The sequence below is a fragment of the Astatotilapia calliptera genome, chromosome 13 (assembly GCF_900246225.1).
Source record: "Astatotilapia calliptera chromosome 13, fAstCal1.2, whole genome shotgun sequence".
NCBI classification, from domain to species: domain Eukaryota; kingdom Metazoa; phylum Chordata; class Actinopteri; order Cichliformes; family Cichlidae; genus Astatotilapia; species Astatotilapia calliptera.
This window is the reverse complement of record NC_039314.1, coordinates 3,801,384-3,825,380: the sequence shown is the minus strand read 5'-3', so window position 1 is coordinate 3,825,380 and position 23,997 is coordinate 3,801,384. Positions and strand designations below refer to the sequence as shown.

Below are 23,997 nucleotides of genomic sequence, written 5' to 3'. Positions count from 1 at the left end.
ATGCTGCAATCTCGAGTGTTACAAGTAAACGGACTGACAGTTTGGGCTTCTTACCCGGATTTAAGGATTCACAGATCTAAGGCATGTTATGACATCATGATGATGTCAACGTAACAACAACATTTTTTTCTTTTTTTTTAAATTTGGTTCCATTGTCTATGAGGCTTTGGAGCTTGATGTCAAGGCAGGGGGCGTGGCCGCCGGGGCGCCATTTTAGCAGGCCAAACAAAGGGCTAGTGATGGTAAATTTGATTCTTTTTACTGAATCGAGTTTTAATGAGTCACTCACCAAAGTGAATCGAGTTTTTTAAGTCATTTGATTCACTGAGTCAGTCGACCAGAGCGTGCAAAAAATGTACATTTTCACTCAAACTTAATTTGTTTCTCTTTTCATGTAAATCCTACTGCTAAGATGAATGATTCTAAAAGAAAACAACTAAACAGCAAAAAAGAGCAAAAACATTTCTAAAATTAAGCAATTTCCTATCAAAATTGCTTAATAAACATTTATTTTATTTTATTTTTTATTTTATTAGTATTTTCCTTAAATGTGTTAAATATATATTTTCTCATCTAAATGTCCACTGAGCTGTGAGCCAGCTGTGATCATAATTCATCATCATCATATATGGAAAAAATGAAGTTCCTGAAGTCTCTAAACAAGAAAAGAACGACACAGATTCTGAGTTTGTCTCATTCAGAGAAGGCCTTCCTTTCTATGATGAACCATCACTTTAGTGTGATCTTTATTAGTTTCAGACCAAAATACATTTCTGTGTGTGTGTGTGTGTGTGTGTGTGCGTGCGTGCGTGCGTGTGTGTGTGTGTGTGTGCGTGCGTGCGTGCGTGTGTGGCTGGAGTTGGCAAAGGAACCAGCCTGTTGGAGGGATGTTTAATTAGGTTAAGGAGGTCCAGCAGGGAAGACAGCCAACTAGCCTTACACACCCTTGTTCCCGACACACACATATACACACACTTGTTAACTCTTCACTTCTTAAGTGCATCTGGCTCGTCGGGCGCAGCACAGTGTTCAGTTCACATAAAACTTGGACTACTGTTACAAGTTTTCCAGATCCCACCTGCTGCTGGACTCACTTTTCATTATTCCTGAGTGAGAATGTGCAGCACAAATTACAGTAACTGGCGTCATCACGTTTATTTTTAGTTTCTAACAGCTTGACAAAGCTAATATAGGAGTGTAGAATAAGCAATTTTGCGCTTTGCATTCTCTTCAAACATAAAATATGTCGAGCATACTGCAGGTGCAACAACAGAAAATTCGATGAAGTGTTTACACTTTACAGAAGATAAATCTCATTATTCAATCCAGGAAGTGGTTTGATTTTAACCAGATGTTAAATATCTACCACTTCACTTGTAACTTGTTTGTGCATTAGGAGTAGCTCCATCACCTAGTGGGGGTGGGGGGTCATAGTTTGGTCCCGCCTTCACTGTTGTGATTGGTGTGGGGGTAGGGACAGGCTTAGGGCGTCGGGGGGTTCCCTGGAGGCATCTTCCTTGGGGGGCTCAACCCGGGGTAGCGGTCATGTCCGGTTAGGGGCTCTGTTGGCTCTCAGGTGACTGTTTCCTCGCGGCTGCGTGCAGCGGGGCTAGGGGAGGGTCTGTGCTGACGGACGTGGGTTACTGACCTGGTAGCCTGGCTGCCCCTGGGTGGGTCCGGGATGGGCGTGAGGTTCTGGGGGCGCTCCGTCTCTGGGCTGGGACCCGGACCGGGCCTCGGGGGCTTGGGTCCTGGTTGGTGTGTTGCCGGGGTTGTGGGCGGGTGGGTGCATGGGGGCCCAGCCCTGGAGCAGGGTGCCGCCGGTGCGTCGAGCCACCTGGGGGGCTCTTCAACTGGTGGGGGAGATTGTCACATCTTGCAGGAGCTTTCCTCTCCTCAGGAGCTCCCTCTGCAGGAGGGGGAGATACAGGAGAGGTGGAGGAAGATCTCAGCCTGGGTGTTTATTGTCTTATGTAGTCTGGAAGATGAGTGGATGGTGGGGTGGGTGCAGTTTTCTCTGTGGTGGGGTTGGGTGGACTGTCCCGGGCTCTGTGGGGCCGGGCGGCGCTGCTGCACTGGGCCCGGTCTGGATGGGCCTGGGCCCCCTTTCCCTGGCGGGTCGCGGAGTATGGGGGTGCCTACTGGGGTCAGCGGGGGAGCTGGCCCCAGGGAGGGGTCACTTGCCCCTCCCTTCCTTCCCTCCCCATCTCCAGCTGCCTCCCTCTTCCCGCTCCACCACAACCACCCACACATGCAGGGCCTTGGAGTAGGGGTATGTCACCAGGGTGCAGAGGAGGCTACCCCCCCCCCCCCCCCTCTGTCCCCTTCTGGCTGCCTCTGCCTCAATTTTATCCCACAACTTAGACATTCACATTACTCACACTCTCATTACACATACATATAGGATCTTGGGGGTGGGCACGATACACGGAGTCCAAAGTACCATCAGGGTGTACACCCCACCCCTGGCATCGTTGCCCACCTCTCAATTTTAAATACACGTAGACATTGAGGGCTAGCAGGAGGGACCATGCGCTTACCTGCTGCTCTCTGGCAGGTAGCTCCATGCCCTCCTGGGTTTTAAATGCACCTTAGAACACACATGCATCAACACTACAATGAGCGGGTGGAGGGAGGTTTGGAGTCTTCTCTCACCCCCATTCTCTGCGACCTGCTGGAGCGGGGGGGCTAGGACTAGGAGGAGGAGTTGGCCGTCTGGCTGCGGTCTGGAGTGTGGAGCCTTCCTGCTGCTGCGGAGTCGGGGCGGTCTGCCTCCCCCCACCGCAGGGAAAAGGGAAACACCACCTGGGTCTGGGTGCAGTTCCCCCCTCCAGGGGTGGGGGCACCTAGACCCGGTTTGTAGAGTACGCTTGGGGAGTGTGATCGTGTGTACAACGTCTCTTTATGTCTGTCTCCACGTTGGTTGAGTGTGGAGTAAGTGCATATGAGAGCATGAGGGTGGGAATGGATGTTTGTGTCTGTGTGTGCCTGTATGTCTGTGTCTATATGTCAGGTTGGGTGTCAGGCGCCACCTCTCTGGGGACATCTCAGGCCCTCCAAGGTTTGGAGGCCTATCTCCACCCACCACCACTTCCCCTGCCAGTGGCGGACCCCCTCAGACATCGGTGCGTTGGTGGTTCTTTGTGTCCGGGGATGGGCGTCCAGGTACACACCGGCTCACTCCTTGGCGGCCGCTTATCGGGGCCTGGAGCCTGGGGCTCGCTCGGGCCACTTCGGAGGTGGGGTGCCCCCGGCCTCTCGGCCTGGGGCTCGGTCACTCAGGCGCAGCTGGCTGCCGGCGGAGCTCACGGGCGCGTCACTGCAACTCCCCCTGGCTTCTGCTCCGCGGCTGCTGAGTGAGCCCTCATCTGGGACTCTCCTCAGCTCTTTCCGGGACAGTGGCGCAGCTGCCCCTCTGTTGGTCTTCCATGGTCTCTTGTGTTCTGGGGGCCTCTGGATGTCTGGAGTTTTGATCTCCTCTACACCTGCTTCACGCTCTGGAGGACGGGGCTGTGGCCCCCCCACACCCTCTAGCAGATTATTACATGAAGGAACCTTTTAAAAAAAAAAAAAAAAAAACAAGCGCGTCCATGCTCACAGGTGTACACACGGGTGATCACACCCACAAACTACACCCTTTTTGGCTCCTACCTCAAAGCACACTGTGTTCTGTTGATCTTATGTGCTGCACAATAATGTTTAATATTTAGTATTTACTGTCATATTCCCATATATCATTGTGATGTTGTTTATTCTATTAGTCTTGTTCTCTTCTGCTTGCTTTCTTTTTTCTTTCTCAGCAGGTGACCCAGGTGATTGATATATGCATTTTTTTTTCTCTGCCCGTTCTGTTGTTTTTTCTCTTTTGCCCTTCTCCCCCGTCCCTCTTCTCAGCTGTTTCTCTTTCCCTCTTTCTTTCTCCCCTTCTTTCCCCCAGTCAAGTCTGTCCCGTATTCAGTAAGTGAAAATAAAATAAACAATAAAAGGTGAATCAAATGGACCATTACGGCAAGGCTGGGATGGTCAGTTTGGTAAAGTAAATCCGTTGGGCATCTTTCTTTGCCTTTAGACAACAATTCTGATGGCAAAAGAGCCAAACAGGACAGGCAAAAAAAAAAAAAAAAAAAAAGGAGTAGCTTTACGCCTATCCCTTTGTATGGACCTTTTACCTACTTGGCATCCAAACGAAGCCTTGCAACAAGGAAACTTCAACTATAGTTGCTTAGTGTGTGGCTAAAATGCATCCCGGACTGGTTAGGAGTCCATCCATCCATTCGCTTCCGCTTATCCTTTTCAGGGTCACGGGGGGCGCTGGAGCCTATCCCAGCTGTCATAGGGCAAGAGGCGGGGTACACCCTGGACAGGTCGCCAGTCTGTCGCAGGGCCAACACACAGGGTCAGACAACCATTCGCACTCACATTCACTCACACATTCACACCTAGTGGCAATTTGGATTATCCAATTAACCTATCCCCACAAGCTGGTTAGGAGTAAAGATTAAAATACATGAATACTCCTATGACAGCTTCTGCTGGGTTTTTGATAAAGAACAGTAAAGGTTCCCTATTGATTAGTGCTGTATGAGTGGGCTCCTGTTTAGTTAGAAGATGTTAGTCTTACCACTTGTCCAGTGTGTCAAGATATAAATCAATGCAAGGAGAAAAGCAGCAGACTGTCTAAGTTCATTGTGTACAATAATACAGAAGGAGAAATGTTGCTGTCGCGCTGATGGTTTGGAAGAACTTTGACAGGCTTGCACTGTTGCCTTACAGCATGAAGGTCCTGGGTTCAAATCCACTAGCTGGGCCTTTCTGTGGGTAGTTTGCATGTTTTCCTCAGGTCTTCATAGGTTCTCTCTGGGTACTCAATCTTCCTCCCAAAGACATGCAGTTAGCAGGGTTTGTTTTACAAACTAAATTAATCTAAATTACCAGTGCTGTTAACTAGTGAAGCCTGAATTGAATAAGAGAAAGAAGATGGAAATATTATTGACAAACTCAGGTAAACTCACAAGGTTTCTTTTCACTGTATATAATAAACTGCCCAAACTTTACCACATATCCATTTTTGTACCTTTTAATTGTTGATCCTAATACCACGGTTATTTAAAACCTTACTTTTGACCATGAAGAAACATATTGTATTGGTACAAGAAGTACCAAGAAGTTTGGTACGATCATGCCGTCAGCTTTGGCTGTAATGTACTACACTTGCATACAGCCTCTTATTTTAGAAAGAGCCGTAGTATTCGCTTCTTCATCCAGTCATTTCCATGTAAGTGGCAGAAGATTAATCAGGGATTGCTAAATGTACTTTCCATAATATTCTTTCCCAGTTCCTCCTTGTTGATCCTGAATCACAGCAGGACACTCTGTTGAGTCTACCTGCAGGTTTCCCATCATCAGGACATGGAAAACCCAGGCGTCGTAATCACTCCAGCTGGCTCTTTTCGACATGAAAGAGTGGATCTAGTCCAAGCTTCAGCCAGACGCATGAGTCCCTCAACCTGTGTGTAAGGCTATGGAGGAAAATAATTTGGGCCACTTGTTTCCACAGTCCTGCTGTGTTGATCACACCCCACAGCTCATGACTGAGTGATATCGGCTGACAAACATCAGTCCATCTAACCATCTGGCTTTCCATTTTACCACCACTGGCAAACAAGAACTTGAGGTACTGGACCTGGGAACACCTACAATCAGCTGGGGTAAGAAAACTGGAAAACTGTGGACTGCTAGCGTCCTGTTAGCTTTAGCAGAATCTTCTGTTCAGACTGGAGAAGTCGATACTTTTGCTTCTGAGGCCACAGTTCACCTCTGGAAAGTGTTGGATTGTTCCTTTACCACTTTGTAAACTGTAAGGACAGCCCTTTGAGTGACTTTGCTATTTTACTACTTTCAATCTCCAGGTCTCTTACACAATGTCCCATATCCATCCACACACACAATCACACAGACAGGCAAACTATCAGCTGTTGAGGCAGATGATAATAATAAAGTGCTGGAGACATTCACAGTTTACCTTGGGAAAGCAGAAGTTGAAAAAATGTAAATGGCACGGCTGGGAATTCTTCACCAGATGACTCCCAACATTCACACACTTCCCCAGAAAGACCAGCCACATACATAATTGACTTCCCAGGAACAAACCATTATCTCACGTCCTCCTCAAAAACTTATTCAACCCTCCCCGGCTGCGGGTCACATCTAGCTCACACACATCTCCCCTTCTGACAAGACACACCTTTGACCTGAAGTTTCACTGGTGTGCAGCCAGGAAAAATGACATCATTTCCTTTCGGTGACTTGACAGGCACTCCATCAGTAAAGTCCCTCTGGGTTTGAGAGAGCAGTGGAAGAAAAAAAGCAAAACAAAACAATAATGATAATAATTATACCTTCACACGTAACGAAGAGCAGAGCCCACGGGCCACAATACATAACAGCTGGGCCTGGGAGCTGTCAGACGGCTAGATAGTGAGTGAGCACTCTGCTAACCAGAGACAGATGTGAATTACAGCTTGTGACACATAGCTGTGTGGTTAGTAACAGCCCGGGGGCAGTCGGGGATCTAAAGATCCTATTATACTATTGCAAGATACATTTCAAAACTGAAATGCTGCACTGAAGTTGAGGGATTTTCGTTCCATGTATATGTACATGCAACGCTTCCGGCACAAACCGTTCTTGTGGGAAGCAATCATTCTAAAGATGGCAGTCTCAACAGGTACATAAATTGCACTCGTGTAAAATGAATTTGGAATTTATTAAATAAAAGTCTCTGTGGTTAATTTGTATCATAAAAGACCACACCAGTTTCTGCTCTGATTGGTGCATGCAAGCCAGATCAGGTTAGAGATCTAAGAACAGGTCTTGCCACAACACCTACAGGCTCGCAATTATCGCGCCTTTGTATCCTGTTTATTCTCTTCGTCACACTCACCACTCTTCCTTTCCCATCAGATGTTTTCAATCACTTATTTTCTCACTGCTAAATATCAGCCATACACACGAACTCCCACAAAAGCAAAGCTTTAAATCACTGAAATGGCTCCGCTTTTACATCCCAGCAAGCCAAAGCTATGAAGTGCCTTTATGTGAAAATGCAATCAAAAGGCAAATTGTCAACATGTCAGATGACATGGAGCTTGTTTTCTGTGAATATGATACTCGTTTTGGTTTGTCCTTTGGGTGTGTTTGGGCAAAACAAGTAAGTAGGCTGGTTCACATACAGTGTTTTTCTTCTTTAAATAACTTGTGTCACTCACTTTCTGTTTACTGTCTACACTTCAATGAACACATCAGCAACTTGGCATTTAGTATCTTGCCCAAGGATACTTTGGCATGCATACTGAAACAGCAGTGATTTAAACCACCATCCCTCCAATTAGTAGATTGCCTGCTGTACCTCCTGAGCTGCAGCCACTCCAAAACAAGTTCTTAATCAACCACTTTAGCCCATAAATTTAATGACTGTGAGCCAACACTTTAAAACTATTTACATTCTAACATTTGTCTACTCTCTCCCATAGTTTATGCTTTCCTATCTATTTTGTTGGTCGTAGTCACCCTGCACTCCTCTTTTCTGTTTTCTCTAGTGGCCCCCTTATCCAGAAAACCCTGCAGTTCCCTTTCTTCTGCAGTGGAGTTCGTCCACCCCACTGGGTAACTTCTGCTTGTTGAGCTTTCTCTCTGATGCTGTAATGTCGACACAAATGCACTATGTAAATAAAATCACTGACTGCATTTAGCTTTAATGCTGCTATTTTCTTTATCTGCATTACAATTCCTCTCACATAATTATATCTCAGACTGTATGTTTTTGGCTCTTATCTTCTAACGATAACAGAAATCTACTGTTTGCTTAACCATTTTTGCTTTTCCTGCTCTGACACATTTATTCTAATATAGATAAAGCACATGCTGAGAGAATAAAGCTGGTTCTCACTGGACACCAAGTGAAGGGAGAAGGGGGTGAAAAGATAACATTGGCAGAATGAAAGGACACTCCTGCAAATGTTTGGGCAAACAGGCAAGGTGTGGTGATGATAGGCACTGCAATGAAAATGTAAAGAAAACTAACAAAGTGTGTTTGGTTGGACTGGAGGAGACACGGGTAATGTCTTGAACAGTGAAAGTCTTTCAGTAGACCTCGTATTCGACTTATCTGAGGCAAATGATTTCAGCTTTGCATCATATCATCTTGTAGCACTGCCTGTCCATTTTTATATCGTACACACGACAAATATAGTAAATCAGCTTTTTTCCCCCCTGCTCTACTCATATGTATTTTCATGTACAGCGTCACAAAGATAGACCTCAGTCATGACTTACTCCAAAAGATAGTTTCGTCAGTCTTTTAAAAATACAATAATAAAATGCAGACATCCATATGTGCAGAACGTGCAGACAGATGAGAACACACAGAGTACAGACATGTGAAGACGTTGGGGGGAAACTGTTTTTATTCAAACAGCAGAGACAGCCAGTCAGATTCAAACGTCAGGAAAAACAGCGCAGCTAATCCAAACGTTGGACAACAGCGACATCTAGTGGTACAAGGGCAAGGGGAAACGTGAAGTCACAGTTTTGGAAATCTAAGATAAGAGATAAGATAAGATAGAACTTTATTAATCCCTCGGGTGGGTTCCTCTGGGAAATTCGACTTCCAAAAAGCACAGCAACGACCGAAGTTACAGTTACAGAATTGTTATATATATATATATATATATATATATATATATATATATATATATACACACACACACACACACATATATAAATACAGAGACAAATATAAATAAAATATACAAAGGGGATAAATAGAATAAATAGGAATAAAAAATAAATCTACTGCATACACTTGTCGCTCAGCAGTGAATCACGTGCTTTGAAATTTGTTTTTGTATTCAAACCGTGTTATGGTGTTCATATCAGCAGCTTGAGTACAAGCTCTGTAATGGAAGCAAAAGGTTTGAAACCGCGGGGGTGGGGCACACACACGGAATGAATAAACTGTGTATATATAATAAATTCGTTGCACAAAAATGCAAAAATATTCATGTATTCATCTATTAATTTCTTAAAGTTTTTATATTTTCTAAAATATCATATAAAATATCACATCCTGCAAGACGGGGGAATACGAATTCAACATTTCACTTCCCTGTCAGAGTGAGAAGGCGCAGAGATGGAGAGTTGCTGCCTCCTGCTGGCGTTGAAGCGCAACTGTCGCTTAAGTGTCTAATAACTACGTAGTCCTGCATTCAAATTTAAAACTGTAAGTTAGATAATTAGAACTAATAATTAAATAATTAATAATTAAAACTAATTAGATTAAAAAGTAGGCTTGTCATATTTAAATTTGTATTATCTTTAGTTTAAATGGAGCCAGCGTACAAACTTTGAGCGTCGACAATAAATTGTTTACAGTGAATTTTTAATAAGTCTATCAATCACCCTGTGATGCGCGTGACAAGCTGTCAGAGGTCGATTTACAAAAAAAGATTAAACACCGGTAACTTCAGGGCGTACTATCAAAAGGCTGCTCCAGGTGAGGCTCGAACTCACAACCTCGGCATTGCTCTACAGTGTACTGTCATATAAGTACCGCGCGCTAACCGATTGCGCCACTGGAGCTCACTGTGTTAAGCCTGCAGTTGAGCTTATAACCCTGAAACAGATGTGGTGTCACGTCACTGATGATTTTACACCTTTGATATAGTGATTGAATATATCGAGAGAATAATGTTTGTTTAAACGCGATGACGACCAACGGTGCATTTACTGACTTATGTTGAGAAAAGCTGCTAAGACGTGTTTAACAGCGGTAATGACAGGAGCGTCATGATTCAAGGACATTTTAACTTATGGCTAAATAACATGTCAGCTGAAGGTCTTAGTGCCTAACAAACTAACGTGTCTAAAGCTGCTTTATATCGCGTAACTGTTGGGTCAATGATATGGCTGTATGACGTGACCCGGAAGTACTTGCGTGGCACGAAGAAGAAGAGCTGGCTGAATTTTGGCGCTGACTGGTGATGTGCGATACCACTGATTTCCTTTCCGATCCGTTACCAAGTAAAATTCAGGGTGGTATCAACGACACTGGTCCGATACCGATACTTTGTACAAAAATTTAATGTGTTACTGTATTTCAAATTCTTCATAATGTTTTGTTGGTCGTTTCATAATGACTACAGGTCATCAGACTATTTGTTCTTATTGTTTAATTATGAAGAATTATCATATCGAAATAAAAAACCTTAAGTTGTTTGTTAATTGACGCTATCTGAACACACATATCTTGTCATTTAACATGTATATACTTGCCTGGACATTTCACACTTTCCCACATTCACAGCTGTGCTGTGGCACACTACAAATTTTGGTATCAATCCAATATCAAGTAAATATAGGGCCAGTATTGCCGATATCAGTAATTATATTAAATTTATTAAAATAACATTAATTAACTATTAGCATGATCACTGCTTGTCAGTTAAATTGATTGATTATTTCATAAACAATCAGATCTTGTGGCTCACTCTGAGCTAGCACTTTTCCTTTCATAAAGGATGGTCAAATCTATCCTCTGCTAAAGACGCTAATAACAGAAGTACTAAAGAACCATAGTATTTTAAACCAACCTCCAAGCTGCCATTTTTGCCAAGATTTTAGAAAATACTTTGGCCACCTAACTGATTTATTTCATGAATTTATTTCTGCTCCCATAATACATTGACACAGCTCTGGTCAAGCTCTAAAATGATTTGCTGCTCACTCTCAGCTGCTCTCTATTGTAATTGTGGGGCGATCGTGGCTCAAGAGTTGGGAGGGACTAGTAAAGCGCTATACAAATACAGGCCATTTACCATTTCTCCTTGACCTCAGCTCAGTCTTTAATACTGTAACCACAATATTTTAATCAGATGTCTGAAAAATTGTCTGAAAAACAGTGTTGATGTCAGTGATGTAGTGCACAGCTAGCTCTGTTCATATTCATCAAATTAAATTCTTTAACAAATTTTAAACAATTTTTATTTCCATTTAAGTTCGGTTTTTCTGTATATGTGTTTTTCAAATACGCTTATTTTTAAGTTTTAGAGAGTTTTAGAGTATTTGACCAGGTCATTGCCGGTTCAAATCCTCCCCAAATACGCTGATGCAGAATGCAGAAGCAATGATAGAAGAGGAACGAAACAGTTTCAATATTTTGAATCTGCCTTCCTCTTTTTTACAATGAAAACCATGTTTGCCACAACATGGTAATTTTGATAAATGAGAAATATGTCGTCTAACAATGGCAGACGCACATACACACACGATTACATCAAATTTAAATATCACCTCTAATATCACCTGTGGAAACCAGAGAGAGCATTTCTCATTAAGGGTTTGCAGTATTATTTATGGGGGGTTTTTGTCAATTAGTATTGTCAATAAGTGTTATTGTATGAGTACTGAAAACTATTTTGTAGAGCCCGAGTGTAGAAAAGTTGCAGCATAGAGGAGCCCAATCAGATAAATTTTAAGCAGGGACATAGTCTGCCGATGACAGAGGAAGAGCTGTAAGGATGCATGGTAGTGCAGCAAGGAGAGAACATGAGAACAGAAGAAGAGTGCTCTTGTTAGGGATAGCATTAGGTTTGTGGTTGATGAAACTCTCTGCTCAAAGGGAGCAGAGTGACCGGTAGTACAGTGATTGCCTGCACTGCTTTGCTTTGTGAGAAACTGATGCTGAAGTTGAGCAAAGTATACTATATTGCCAAAAGCATCAGCCCTCCAAATCATTGAATTCATGTGTTCCAATCACTTCCTGCCACAGGTGTATAAAATCAAGCACCTAGGCATGCAGACTGCTTCTACAAACCTTTGTGAAAGATAGATCGCTTTCAGGAACTCAGAAAACTCCACTGTGATAGGATGCCACCTATGCAACAAGTCCAACTGTGAAATTTCCTCACTACTACATATTCCACAGTCAGCTGTTAGTCATATTATAACAAAGTGGAAGCAATTAGGAACAACAGCAACTCAGCCATGGAAGCAGTAGGCAAAGTAAAACCACACAGCTCAGGGATTTTAATAAGGCAAGTATGAACTCTGTATTCCCCAAAATTCCACCAACATGATAAGTATCCTACCGGGGGAGGCAGGACACTGGACCGTGTGTACATTAAAATCAAGCAGGCCTAGAGGCCTACATCCCTCCCCCACCTAGAACAACCTGACCACCTCTCTCTGCTCCTCATCCCTGCCTGCCCCCCCCCCCCCCCCCCACCTCAAAAAACAAACCCCTCCAAGCGCCTGGGTCATTAAAACATGGCCAGATGATGCTCTTCTCCAGCTACAGGACTGTATTAATCTGAGAGACTGCTCCATTTTTGAACAGCAGGACCTGGAGACATTCACTCAGTCTGTCTTATTCTACATTAGGTGCTCTGAAGAGAATGTGGCAGTGACCAAAACCATCCAGGTTTTTCCTAACTGAAAACCTTGGATGACAAGTGAAGTACAGGTTCTGATCAAAACTGAGGAACAGTTCTCTGTACAGCACTGCCAGGGCCAACCTGAGGAGGGGGATCAAAAGTTCCTTTTCCATTAGAACCAACTCAAATCAACTTGCCACAGTTTTCAGGGTTTTCCATTAGGTCATATTACCTGGTACAGGTACTAAAATGGTACCTGCTCAGGAAGGGTTCGAAAGTGATTTGAGCAGATGCTAAAATGTGATGCCATCAGACTGCATGCCAACTGACCGGTCAGTAGCATCATTTGATGAGTCATGAGAACCGCCATTTTTTAAATGAGTCAATGAGAGAAATGGCTACAAAAACAACACCGTGATCCCTGAGTCTGACAAAAAGCAGCTATATCTTTGCCTCGACAACCAACTTTGTTGTAGCGTTCGTGTGGCATACTAATTACGTCATGCTCAGCCTCGTTGCTATGACAACAACCACGGACATTAGGTGGTAATGGAAAACCAGTTAAGCTGAATCAAGTCGTGGCTAGCTGACCCGAGTAGGTACTAACAGAAAAGGAACTATAAACAGACCAGGGAAACCTACAGGAGGAGGATAGAGGGCATCCTCGTTGATAGCAACCCCCGCCAGGTGTGGAGAGGGATCTAACCAGGTTATTCCACCTCTCCGTGACGTATGCCACTGTTTGCACCTGTCTGAAGGCCTCCACTATCATTCCTATCCTTAAGACTGGAATAGACAGCCTCTATGACTACAGACCTATACCCCTCACGTCTGTAGTCATGAAGTGTTTTGAGCGGACACTGTCTCAGTACATCAGAGACTGTCTACCCCCCTCGACTGACTCCCACCAGTTTGCTTACAGAGCAAATCGGTCCATAGAGGATTCCATCACCATCACCCTAAGCCATCTGAAGAACAGGAAGAGCTACGTGAGGGTGCTCTTCGTGGCCTACAGCTCAGTGTTCAACACCATAATCCTAGACATGCACACTACAGCTGGGTATTGTCACTGATTTCTTCAACCGATTCACTTCCGATTCACAAGGTCCCGATTCAATCTCCGATTCGATTCAAGTTTGAATCAGTCAGTCTTATAACTACCGTCTCCCTTCTTGGAGACTCTGCAAGAAGAGAAGCTGGTCTGCATATTGTGGAGTCATGCAGCTTCTTTGTGCAGTAACAATGTCACCAGCAGTTGAAAAAACTTGTTCAGAATGAACTCTGGTCCAAGGTAAGGAAAGATACTGCTTTTCTTAGAGAGCCAAAAGAGGATATTCCCCTGCATGGTCCCTCCACCAGATCAAAGGATCCTTAGAAAGTGGAACAGGTTGAACTTCCCTGTATCGATTCACTTCTTCCTTTGCCCTTTCAGTTAGTGTTTTCTGTGACGCTGGGTTTTTTTTTTTGGTGAGTGGACTGGCCCAAGGAGAAACATGAATGCAGAGTCCTTTGATATCTTAGTTGGAGGGGCATAATCCATTTCAACATGACCAAGGGAGATGTCAGGGACAGTTTCCTCTACTCTGTCACCATCAGACTCTTGCTGTAGAAAAATGAAAACTTAATTGATAAAGAGAAATTAATTTGCAAAATAATTTTGAACTCTCCAGACAATTTAACATATTAATACTGGCAATGGAAGGAAATGACTATTTGTATTCAAACTTGAGTAGTGCAAAGAAACAATAAATTTTTTTTAACTAACACTTTTAAAATATTTACATTTTTGCACTATATTAATAATTTCTCATGTCATACATGCATCCCTACAGTTACACACATGCATGGCATACACACACATTTCATAAACATACTTTGACTTCAAGTTGTTTGACTTCAGTGAGAGACACTGATCCTCTTGTCCAGCAGTTGTGCGTGCAGAGGTGATGGATAGAGTTGGGGATTTTTCTTCAGCCATAACCAGTGTGGCTGCTTTCAGTGGTTTCAAAGCTTTCACTATATCTTCTCCATCAGCCTCTGTAAGAGTACAGAGATTACTGTCACTTCTCCTCACTTCAGGTGAGAGTAGAGCTGCAGAGATCGCTGGTTGTTGCTGTAGGAAGCGTTCCAGCATCTCCAACGTGCTGTTCCATCTGGTCACCCATCAGTCACCAGCTTATGGGCAGGCAGCTTCAGTATCTTTTGCTTCTCTTTAAGCCTGCGACTTGCAATAGTGCTGCTATGAAAAAAGGATGCTATGCGTCTCACTCGGCCAAGCAGCTGAGCAACAGCTGGAACTTTCAGACCTACTTCTGAAGCCAAATTGAGTGTGTGGGCAAAACAACCAATGTGCAACCAGCCCGTTATTTCCACAGCTCACACCATATTTGTAGCATTGTCAGTTATGATGACAGAGTTTTGTTTGTAAGCTCACAATCTTCTATTGCCTTGGACATTATTTGAGATAAATTAACTGCTGTGTGGCTTGCTTCAGTTGTTCTTGTCTGTAAGACATGGGACACGGTCAGGTAATTATCTGTTGCTCTGGATGTCCAGCTGTCATAGCGACTTTCTCTGCTGCTGAAAATGTAGCGTGGATTTGGACAGATGTATGTCTTTACATATGAAAGTTTGATAAACTGGGTTATTTTTTTGAGCACGTGGAAAAGTGGATGCAAACTTCACTGCAAATGCCTTTTTGAGTGAGCTTTGCTTCATGTTGGGTATTTTTGCTAGCATATCTGGATGATGCCTTGCTAAATGATTTCTGAGATTTGTGGTATTTCCACAATGTTTTACCATATGGCTTTGCTTTTGTCCAGCTCTTCACTGTATTCACAGTTCTTGAATCCAAAGTGCTGCCAGACATCTGCCTTTAGGCTTTGGCAGCGCCCTCAGTGGAGGAGCCATGGAAAAAAAAAAAAAAAAAAAAAAAAAAACATATATATATATATATATATATATATATACAGTGGGGCAAAAAAGTATTTAGTCAGCCACCGATTGTGCAAGTTCCCCCACTTAAAATGATGACAGAGGTCAGTAATTTGCACCAGAGGTACACTTCAACTGTGAGAGACAGAATGTGAAAAAAAATCCATGAATCCACATGGTAGGATTTGTAAAGAATTTATTCGTAAATCAGGGTGGAAAATAAGTATTTGGTCAATAACAAAAATACAACTCAATACTTTGTAACATAACCTTTGTTGGCAATAACAGAGGTCAAACGTTTACTATAGGTCTTTACCAGGTTTGCACACACAGTAGCTGGTATTTTGGCCCATTCCTCCATGCAGATCTTCTCGAGAGCAGTGATGTTTTAGGGCTGTCACCGAGCAACACGGACTTTCAACTCCCGCCACAGATTTTCTATGGGGTTGAGGTCTGGAGACTGGCTAGGCCACTCCAGGACTTTCAAATGCTTCTTACGGAGCCACTCCTTTGTTGCCCGGGCGGTGTGTTTTGGATCATTGTCATGTTGGAAGACCCAGCCTCGTTTCATCTTCAAAGTTCTCACTGATGGAAGGAGGTTTTGGCTCAAAATCTCACGATACATGGCCCCATTCATTCTGTCCTTAACACGGATCAGTCGTCCTGTCCCCTTGGCAGAAAAACAGCCCCATAGCATGATGTTTCCACCCCCATGCTTCACAGTAGGTATGGTGTTCTTGGGATGCAACTCAGTATTCTTCTTCCTCCAAACACAACGAGTTGAGTTTATACCAAAAAGTTCTACTTTGGTTTCATCTGACCACATGACATTCTCCCAATCCTCTGCTGTATCATCCATGTGCTCTCTGGCAAACTTCAGACGGGCCTGGACATGCACTGGCTTCAGCAGCGGAACACGTCTGGCACTGCGGGATTTGATTCCCTGCCGTTGTAGTGTGTTACTGATGGTGACCTTTGTTACTTTGGTCCCAGCTCTCTGCAGGTCATTCACCAGGTCCCCCCGTGTGGTTCTGGGATCTTTGCTCACCGTTCTCATGATCATTTTGACCCCACGGGATGAGATCTTGCGTGGAGCCCCAGATCGAGGGAGATTATCAGTGGTCTTGTATGTCTTCCATTTTCTGATGATTGCTCCCACAGTTGATTTTTTTTCACACCAAGCTGCTTGCCTATTGTAGATTCACTCTTCCCAGTCTGGTGCAGGTCTACAATACTTTTCCTGGTGTCCTTCGAGAGCTCTTTGGTCTTGGCCATGGCGGAGTTTGGAGTCTGACTGTTTGAGGCTGTGTCAGGTGTCTTTTATACAGATGATGAGTTCAAACAGGTGCCATTCATACAGGTAACGAGTGGGGGACAGAAAAGCTTCTTACAGAAGACGTTACAGGTCTGTGAGAGCCAGAGATTTTCCTTGTTTGAGGTGACCAAATACTTATTTTCCACCCTAATTTATGAATAAATTCTTTACAAATCCTACCATGTGAATTCATGGATTTTTTTTTCACATTCTGTCTCTCACAGTTGAAGTGTACCTCTGGTGCAAATTACTGACCTCTGTCATCATTTTAAGTGGGGGAACTTGCACAATCGGTGGCTGACTAAATACTTTTTTGCCCCACTGTATATATATATATATATGTATATATACAAAGCATTTCCATAAAGACATTGATGAGCAAGTTTGGTGTAGATGAATTTGACTGGCCTGCGAAGAGTCCCGCCCTCAACGTTTAAGTCCACCTGCATGTAGTGATGTGGGTCCTTAAGCATCACGTTCCAGGGTGTTAGTAAGCCAGATGAGTCATACTAGGCAACACAGATTTAATTAACGAACATCATTTGTTATCCAGGGCTCCATTTATTATGTTAAGTAAACGTCTCTGATCAGCAGGATGCCCTTTGAGGAGTTAAATAATTAATAACAAATTATGTGGTCGGCAAATCACAGCAAGCTAAATAACTGAACTTCATGAGTTATGTATTCTTTCCTCATTTGTCTGAACAAACTTTGCTTTGTTCTTATCACATATCTGAGAAGAGAGATTCCAGCTTCTTCCCACTGTTGAAAACTTTAAATTCGTGCAGGTACATGTGAGTTTGGGGTTTGGGCCCATTCAGGATTTTCTCTACTATTGCCAAATGTCTGCTGGAAAAGATTCTTATCCCTGTCATTCTTCTGCTGAGTAAAGTGTGTGTGGTTGATGGATGGAGGTCTGGGAAAAACAGAAAAAATGAACGTTCATGTTTTACTGATTTTATTATATCCACATTGCAGGATGAACACAGGTACTTCAATGGCGATTGGAGTACCTGTGAAAGAAACAGTGCAAACATACAGCAGAACAACCTGACCTGCAAGAGGCCGTTAATCACCCGAAATCTTTAACTCGTGTCAAAAGTATTAAAATCATCGCCACACAAAATTACAAGTTGCTTCGACAGTGTGTAAAGCAGGATTGTAGGGATGTTTAACTCAGGCAATGTGTGTCTTATTTCCTGGTTTCTTTATTTGAAAGACAAGATTTTCCATGCTACTCTCTAAAGAAAGCAGGCACTTTCATCTGGTTCTGTCAGAATATGTGTTCTAACATATACATTTGTGCAACAACACAGAAGCGGTGAAAAAATCTAGACTACCAGTACAAAATGCAATTTGGAAACAGCAAAAATATGCAATAGTGCACTACAGTAGCAAGATGGTGCTTTGACCAGTATCCCACCTCTACACACTTCTGCATCGTCCCATATTCTTTTATCATCTTCTTGCTACATCATTCTACACGCTTACTGCTCTTCTGGTTTCGTGGAGTGATAAACTGTTTACCAAAACATTATCCTCTATGTTGGTGAAGAAACTGTTGACTCAAGCTTGAGAAATGTGCTCTACAACAGCAATAATTGTGGCATTTATGGGCTTGGCAGGTTTTGACAGTTAGATAGGCTCTTCCACATGTGTGGACTTACAAAATGAAAAATGGAGTCACAAAGGTGTATACAACCAAACTTTGTTCAAATTGTAGACAGCTTATTCTTGCAACATTCTCCTTAATGTCAAACAGCATTTACAAACTCCACCAAAGACTGAAAAGCGTTTCACACGCTGTTTTGACAGCTTGACAAAACAGCTTGTTTTGTCGAATGTGTGCTGTACGAATCTGAAAATACACATGGAGAAGTTAGTGGCAGTTAGTGGCTCTTGGCAAGAAACACTCTCCCCACATCAGTCACTCATCTTTAACATAGTAAGAAGGTGATTTAAGCTAGCTTTTTCTCTACTTAAATTTTCTCCACTGATGTTTTATCTAACAAGCGTTAGCTAGTTTATAAACTTGTCTATTTCAGCTAAGCAGAAGGTAGTTTGGGGGATGCCGTTATATAAAGTTTGCCTAACAGTGTTTTTTTTAGTCAGTAACAATATATGAACCAAACAGTTCATGGACTCCTCACTCGTTACTCACAGAAGTCTTCAGAGTCTTTAGCATCTTGCACACATGCTGCTTCCAGTCTTCCATTGAAGCAGACATTCATTGTATTTCAAAATCTTTGCCTTTCAGCTGTTGGGGACTCTCGTGCTAACCGGTCTGAAGATCTTCTTGAAGCAGATGGAGGTCTTGAGGGCATCACGAAACATGGAGCTGGAGAAAGCGTAGACGATGGGGTCCAAAGCGCTGTTGAGGTAGGTTAACACGATGCATATCATGAAAACCTGGGTTACATTAGTGTAGGACTCGCAGTCATGGGGGTGGTTTCCCTTGATGTAGGCCGCCGCTAGGCCTGTGATGACGCTTGGCATGAAGCACAAGGTAAACACCAGAATGATCACCATGACCGCTCTGATGGCCTTCCGTCCCTTCAGCTTCCTGCCTACTCGCCGTTGGCGAAGCCGGCAGACTATCTTTGCTGAGCAGAAGAGCAGCAAGAACCAGGGCAGGAGGAACTCTGCAACAAAGGCAATGTAATGCAGCTTAATCGGCACAGGGTCTTCTTCATAGGAGTTGAAGCTACGGCACTTGCCACTCGCCTGGTGGAAAAGGTTAGCGGTCAGCAGCGGAATCCCGCGGACCACCACAGCAGCCCAGATCAAGCCCGCGAGCCAGCCCGCCTTTGCTGAAGTCATTTGGCTGATGCAGTGATGTGGGTGGACCACCTTAAAGTAGCGATCAAGTGCCACCGCTGTCATGAATCCAATACTAGCAGAGCGATTGACAGTCAGCATGAAAAGGCTGATTCTGCACCAGACCCATCCAAACACCCACTTCCCTCGCAGGTGGGTGTCGATGCGGAAAGGCACGTTGATGAGGACCAAGAAGTCAGCAAGAACCAGATTGAAGAGGAAGAGGGTGTGAGGTTTCCATGACTTCATGCAACAGCAGAAAATCCACAAAGATACTATTGTTCCCGGCAGGCCCAGTATCTCAATTATCAAGCCTATTTCCATGAACATATTTTCTTTATTATTTTTCATGTGCCCGCTGCAGTGCAGTGAAGAATTATTTACTGCCTTCATTTCAGCTACGTGCCTTCTGAGCTCTTTGGTTTATCCGTAGTTCCTTATTTTCAGCAGGTCATGTGTTCTTTCATAAAAGAGAGAAGTGCAAAGAAAATAATTTTTTCCTTTTATTGAACATTTTGTGAAATACTAGCACACACACCTGAAACTTTACACATCCTTCTGTTCCACCTTATTCGTCTGTTTCCCTTTAGATGAAAGCATCTATCAGTAAGATATATATCTGAAGCCAAACTTGAATACAGTAACTAGTTTATTGTTAGAAGCTTTCGTCTAACTTTTTGGAAGAAAATAAAGAAGCTCATTTAATGATTTCCATTTATGCATACCATGTAGTTATTTGTTTTTTAAACTTCAGTGCGAATCTCCCATGCAGTCTAACAAAGCAGTTTGCAAACTGTGTAAGTTATGAAAATGATTTCATAAAAGATACATTTTCCTTTCTATGTAGCGTAGGATTAACCATTAAAAAACACCAGGATTCATGTTAGACTAACAACTTTTGTTTTTAAAAGTTGCCATGGCAGCATTTATGTGCACACCGTGGATAACAAATAATCATAATTTATGCCCTGCATTCTAAACAGATATAAAGTAGAAAGTTTCATACTCACCAGCAGTCAACACTGACTCTTTGCTTTCCGCATGAGAAGACGGCGATGTGTCTTCAGCTTGTGCAGTGAAAGTGATATGATGTGATAAGATCCTTGGCAGTTTATAACTGCTGTCTTTGTCTGAGGGCTTGTTAGAACTTGTTATGAGTGCTCCAGAGAATTGGCTCTGCAGCTGAACCACTTCTGCTATTATAGACGGTGACGTGTAATAAGCACCTTTATGACATTTTTCTTGACATTTTATGACACACAATATGTCAGGAAATTGTGTAATAATTAATATTTTGAGAGAATCGTAAATTATGACATATTACATTATGGGGAGATGATACCTTTCTTTTTGTTTGCTTAGTGGGGGAAATGTGGGAAAGACTATCCAGGGCCCTAACAGTAGGAGGGGCCACGGCAAGCTTGGAATGCAAAACATTTGTTTTTATTTTTCATTTTTTTTCTACACAGTATGTGACTTAAATTGCTATAAATTGCCTCCCTACAAATGGCAGAAAATGTGTTTAGTCCACTCTACACCTGGTCTCTCCTTTAAAGTACAGCTAATTTACTCTATCAAGGTGACTGTTGCTATGTCATCTCAAGGAAACAGTTTCAGACTATAAAACTAACAAGAAGACAAAAGAAAGGAGATTTCTTTCAAAACAAGAGTGACCATGTTGACTAGTGTAACTGTGAGCAGTTATTAAAGATAGGGAGCCAATGTAGCTGTGCCACTACCAAAATAACCCAGCACAAAACCATGACGAAACGACTTTCATTTTATAAACAGCCAGCGGAGCAGCAGCAGATCCCTCTCTAAACAATGTGACATAAGGTGAGCTCATATAGTGGCAACTTAACGTTAGTCCAAGCAGTCGTTTGTACACTTAGATTTTCAGCAGTAAGCTTAGCAAGACTTCCACAAAGTAGCTTTAAATGTTATTTTAATAGTTCTCAGCCGGTGTGCCATGAGGTAAGCAGAGGATTTTGAGGAAGCCAGTGCATTTCAGCGTGATGAAATGGCATTTTAAAATACCTCAATGACACTGCTTTTTAATATATTAAAAAAAAGATAGGTAGCGTCCAGAGGGCATCCCTGTCAGATGCCTGAACCATCTCAACTGGCTCCTTTTGATGTGGAGGACCAGCGGCTCTACTCTGAGCCCCTCCCAGACGGCCAAACTCCTCACACTATCATTAAGGGAGAGGTCAGCCACCCTTCTAAGAAAGCTCATTTCTGTCGCTTGTATCCTCGATCTCGTTCTGTCAGTCACTACCCACAGCTCGTGACCATAAGAGAGGGTAAGGACGTAGATCAACCAGTAAACTGAGAGGTTCGCTTATAAGATAAGATAAGATAAGATAAGATAAGATAAGATAAGATAAGATAAGATAAGATAAGATAAGATAAGATAAGATAAGATAAGATAACCTTTATTATACACTCAAGTCTCTCTTCACCACGACGGCCCGGTAGAGCATCTGCATCACTGCAGCACCAGTCTGTCTGTCAATCGCTCACTCCCCTCTCCCCTCACTCGTGCACAAGACCCCAAGATGCTTAAATTCCTCTTGGGGCAGGAACTGACCCGGAGTGGACACTCCACCCTTTCCGGCTGAGGATGTGGAGGTGCTGATCCTCTTTCCCAACGCTTCACACTGGCCTGTAAACTGCTCCAGTCGGAGCTGGAGGCCGAATCCAACATAACCACATCATCTGCAAAAAGCAGATGTGAGATTCTGAGACCACCCAAGTGGACCCCTCCCACCACTTGGCTGCGCCTTGAAATTCTGTCCATAAAAACTATGAACAGAATCCGTGACAAAGGGCAGCCCTGGAAGAGTCCATGACTCACCAGCAGTGTTGTTTAGTGTTCTCCCTCCTGTGCTCTGTTCGTGTCCCTGAGTTAGTGTTGTAGAACAGTTTGTGAATTTCCTGTTTTACTTTGAAGGTCTGTGTCTCGTCGTGTCTAATTAGGTTCAGCTGTGTTCCCCTCTGGTGTGTCATTCCCTCATTACCTTGTGTGTATATATAGTGTGTGCCTGCCTGTGTTCCTTCTCGGTTCGTCTGTGTTATTCAGCGTTTCTCCGCGTCTCTGCTCTGCTTTCTCCGTGTCATCTCTGTGTATCATCCTGTGTCCTTATGCTTTCAGGTTTGTTTATTCGTTTTTTCCCAGTCTAGGCTTTAGTAGCTCCCTGTTCCTTATTTCCTGTTTTGTACTTCACCCTCACTGTAAATAAACACCCACTGGCACCCCAGCCAGTACCTGCATTTTGGGTTCTTTTCTCGTAACACCACACCACTGCCGCCCCAGCCTTGATAGTAACTGAGTTACAAGTAACTAATTACTAGGAAAAGTAACTATTGTGTTATTTTGAAAAAAATGTTTATCCCTCTGGGCTCCAGGGTATAGTTGGCTGTTTCTGACTACTTTTGATTTTACTTCTACATTTCACCTTTAAAAATATTTACCTTCCCTCATTCTTTTCAGAAAAACCTCACATGTCTGAATTTACAGTTATTTTATCATTTTGACATACTGTATTAACACAATTGATCCAAAATCAGACACAAAAATCTTTAAATCCAAGTAGAAAAAAGTTGTAATTTTTACTATAATAACCACAAACGTGTTTAACGAATCATTAACTTGAAATGCAAATATAAATTGTAAATTTTCAAAATCTATGCACAAGTTTTGCAAACAACAGTTATATGCAGCTACTTACCTAAAAATGCAGCCAAGGCATTTTTTTTAACTATTTCAAACTATTTACATTACACTCAGGCGTTCTGCATCAAATAAGATGCCACACAAATTATTTGTACCACTCCAACAACTCATTTCTGTCCACTGTAAAATAAAGGAGAACATCACAAGCCTGATACCTGCAGGCATGAAAGCAGGAAGTGTATCACTCCTGTTTTCCACCTACAGACGGCGTCTGGCTTTGGTGGCTTTTTGGCAGCACCCGTGACATTCAGCAGACACACAAAACAAAACTATCCACTACACTACACACTAAATATACAACACAATACACTAACAACACACTGCAAACACGCTAAACATCACAAATCTCTCAGTTCTCAAAACTCGCTCTCTCTCTCTCACCGCCATCACTCCTGAAATTTCCTCCTCTTCCTAAACAACCAAATGCCATGTTGCTATTTCATTTTTTTAATGGTCAACATGGTACATTTTTCCACCAGTAGGAAAGAGTGGAGATGTATTCAGGAAAAAACATTGCTTATATTTTTTATCATAACTCTGGTTTTACATGGCCTATCAGCACAATTTTAAAAACTGGTATTGTGGTGGACACTAGAGGGCTCCACTCACACCCAGTGTATAGGAGGTGTGGTCCTGTGTTTTGTGGCGCGATATGCGCAGTTGATGTTGGAGACGAATAAAGAAGGAGTGAGAACTGAGAGCTCCGAGTCGTCTGCAGCTTTTTCTGACCGCCAGTGCCAGCCTCGCTCCCGGGCTGGGTTGCC

General features: G+C 43.0%; 1 protein-coding gene and 1 non-coding gene across 2 annotated transcripts; both read right to left on the bottom strand.

Moving 5' to 3' along the window:
• Nucleotides 1-9,545: 9,545 nt before the first annotated feature.
• trnai-uau (transfer RNA isoleucine (anticodon UAU)) lies at nt 9,546-9,639 on the bottom strand. Its single transcript has 2 exons — nt 9,602-9,639; nt 9,546-9,581 (listed from the first exon to the last, which is right to left on the bottom strand). It is a non-coding gene; the product is annotated as a tRNA-Ile (tRNA).
• Nucleotides 9,640-17,621: 7,982 nt separating this feature from the next.
• On the bottom strand, nt 17,622-20,571 carry hcar1-3 (hydroxycarboxylic acid receptor 1-3). Its single transcript, XM_026190307.1, has 2 exons — nt 20,508-20,571; nt 17,622-19,957 (listed from the first exon to the last, which is right to left on the bottom strand). Exon 2 carries the CDS (start codon nt 19,888-19,890, stop codon nt 18,934-18,936), a length of 957 nt encoding a protein of 318 aa, XP_026046092.1. The 5' UTR covers nt 19,891-19,957; nt 20,508-20,571; the 3' UTR covers nt 17,622-18,933.
• Between the last annotated feature and the right edge of the window lie 3,426 nt (nt 20,572-23,997).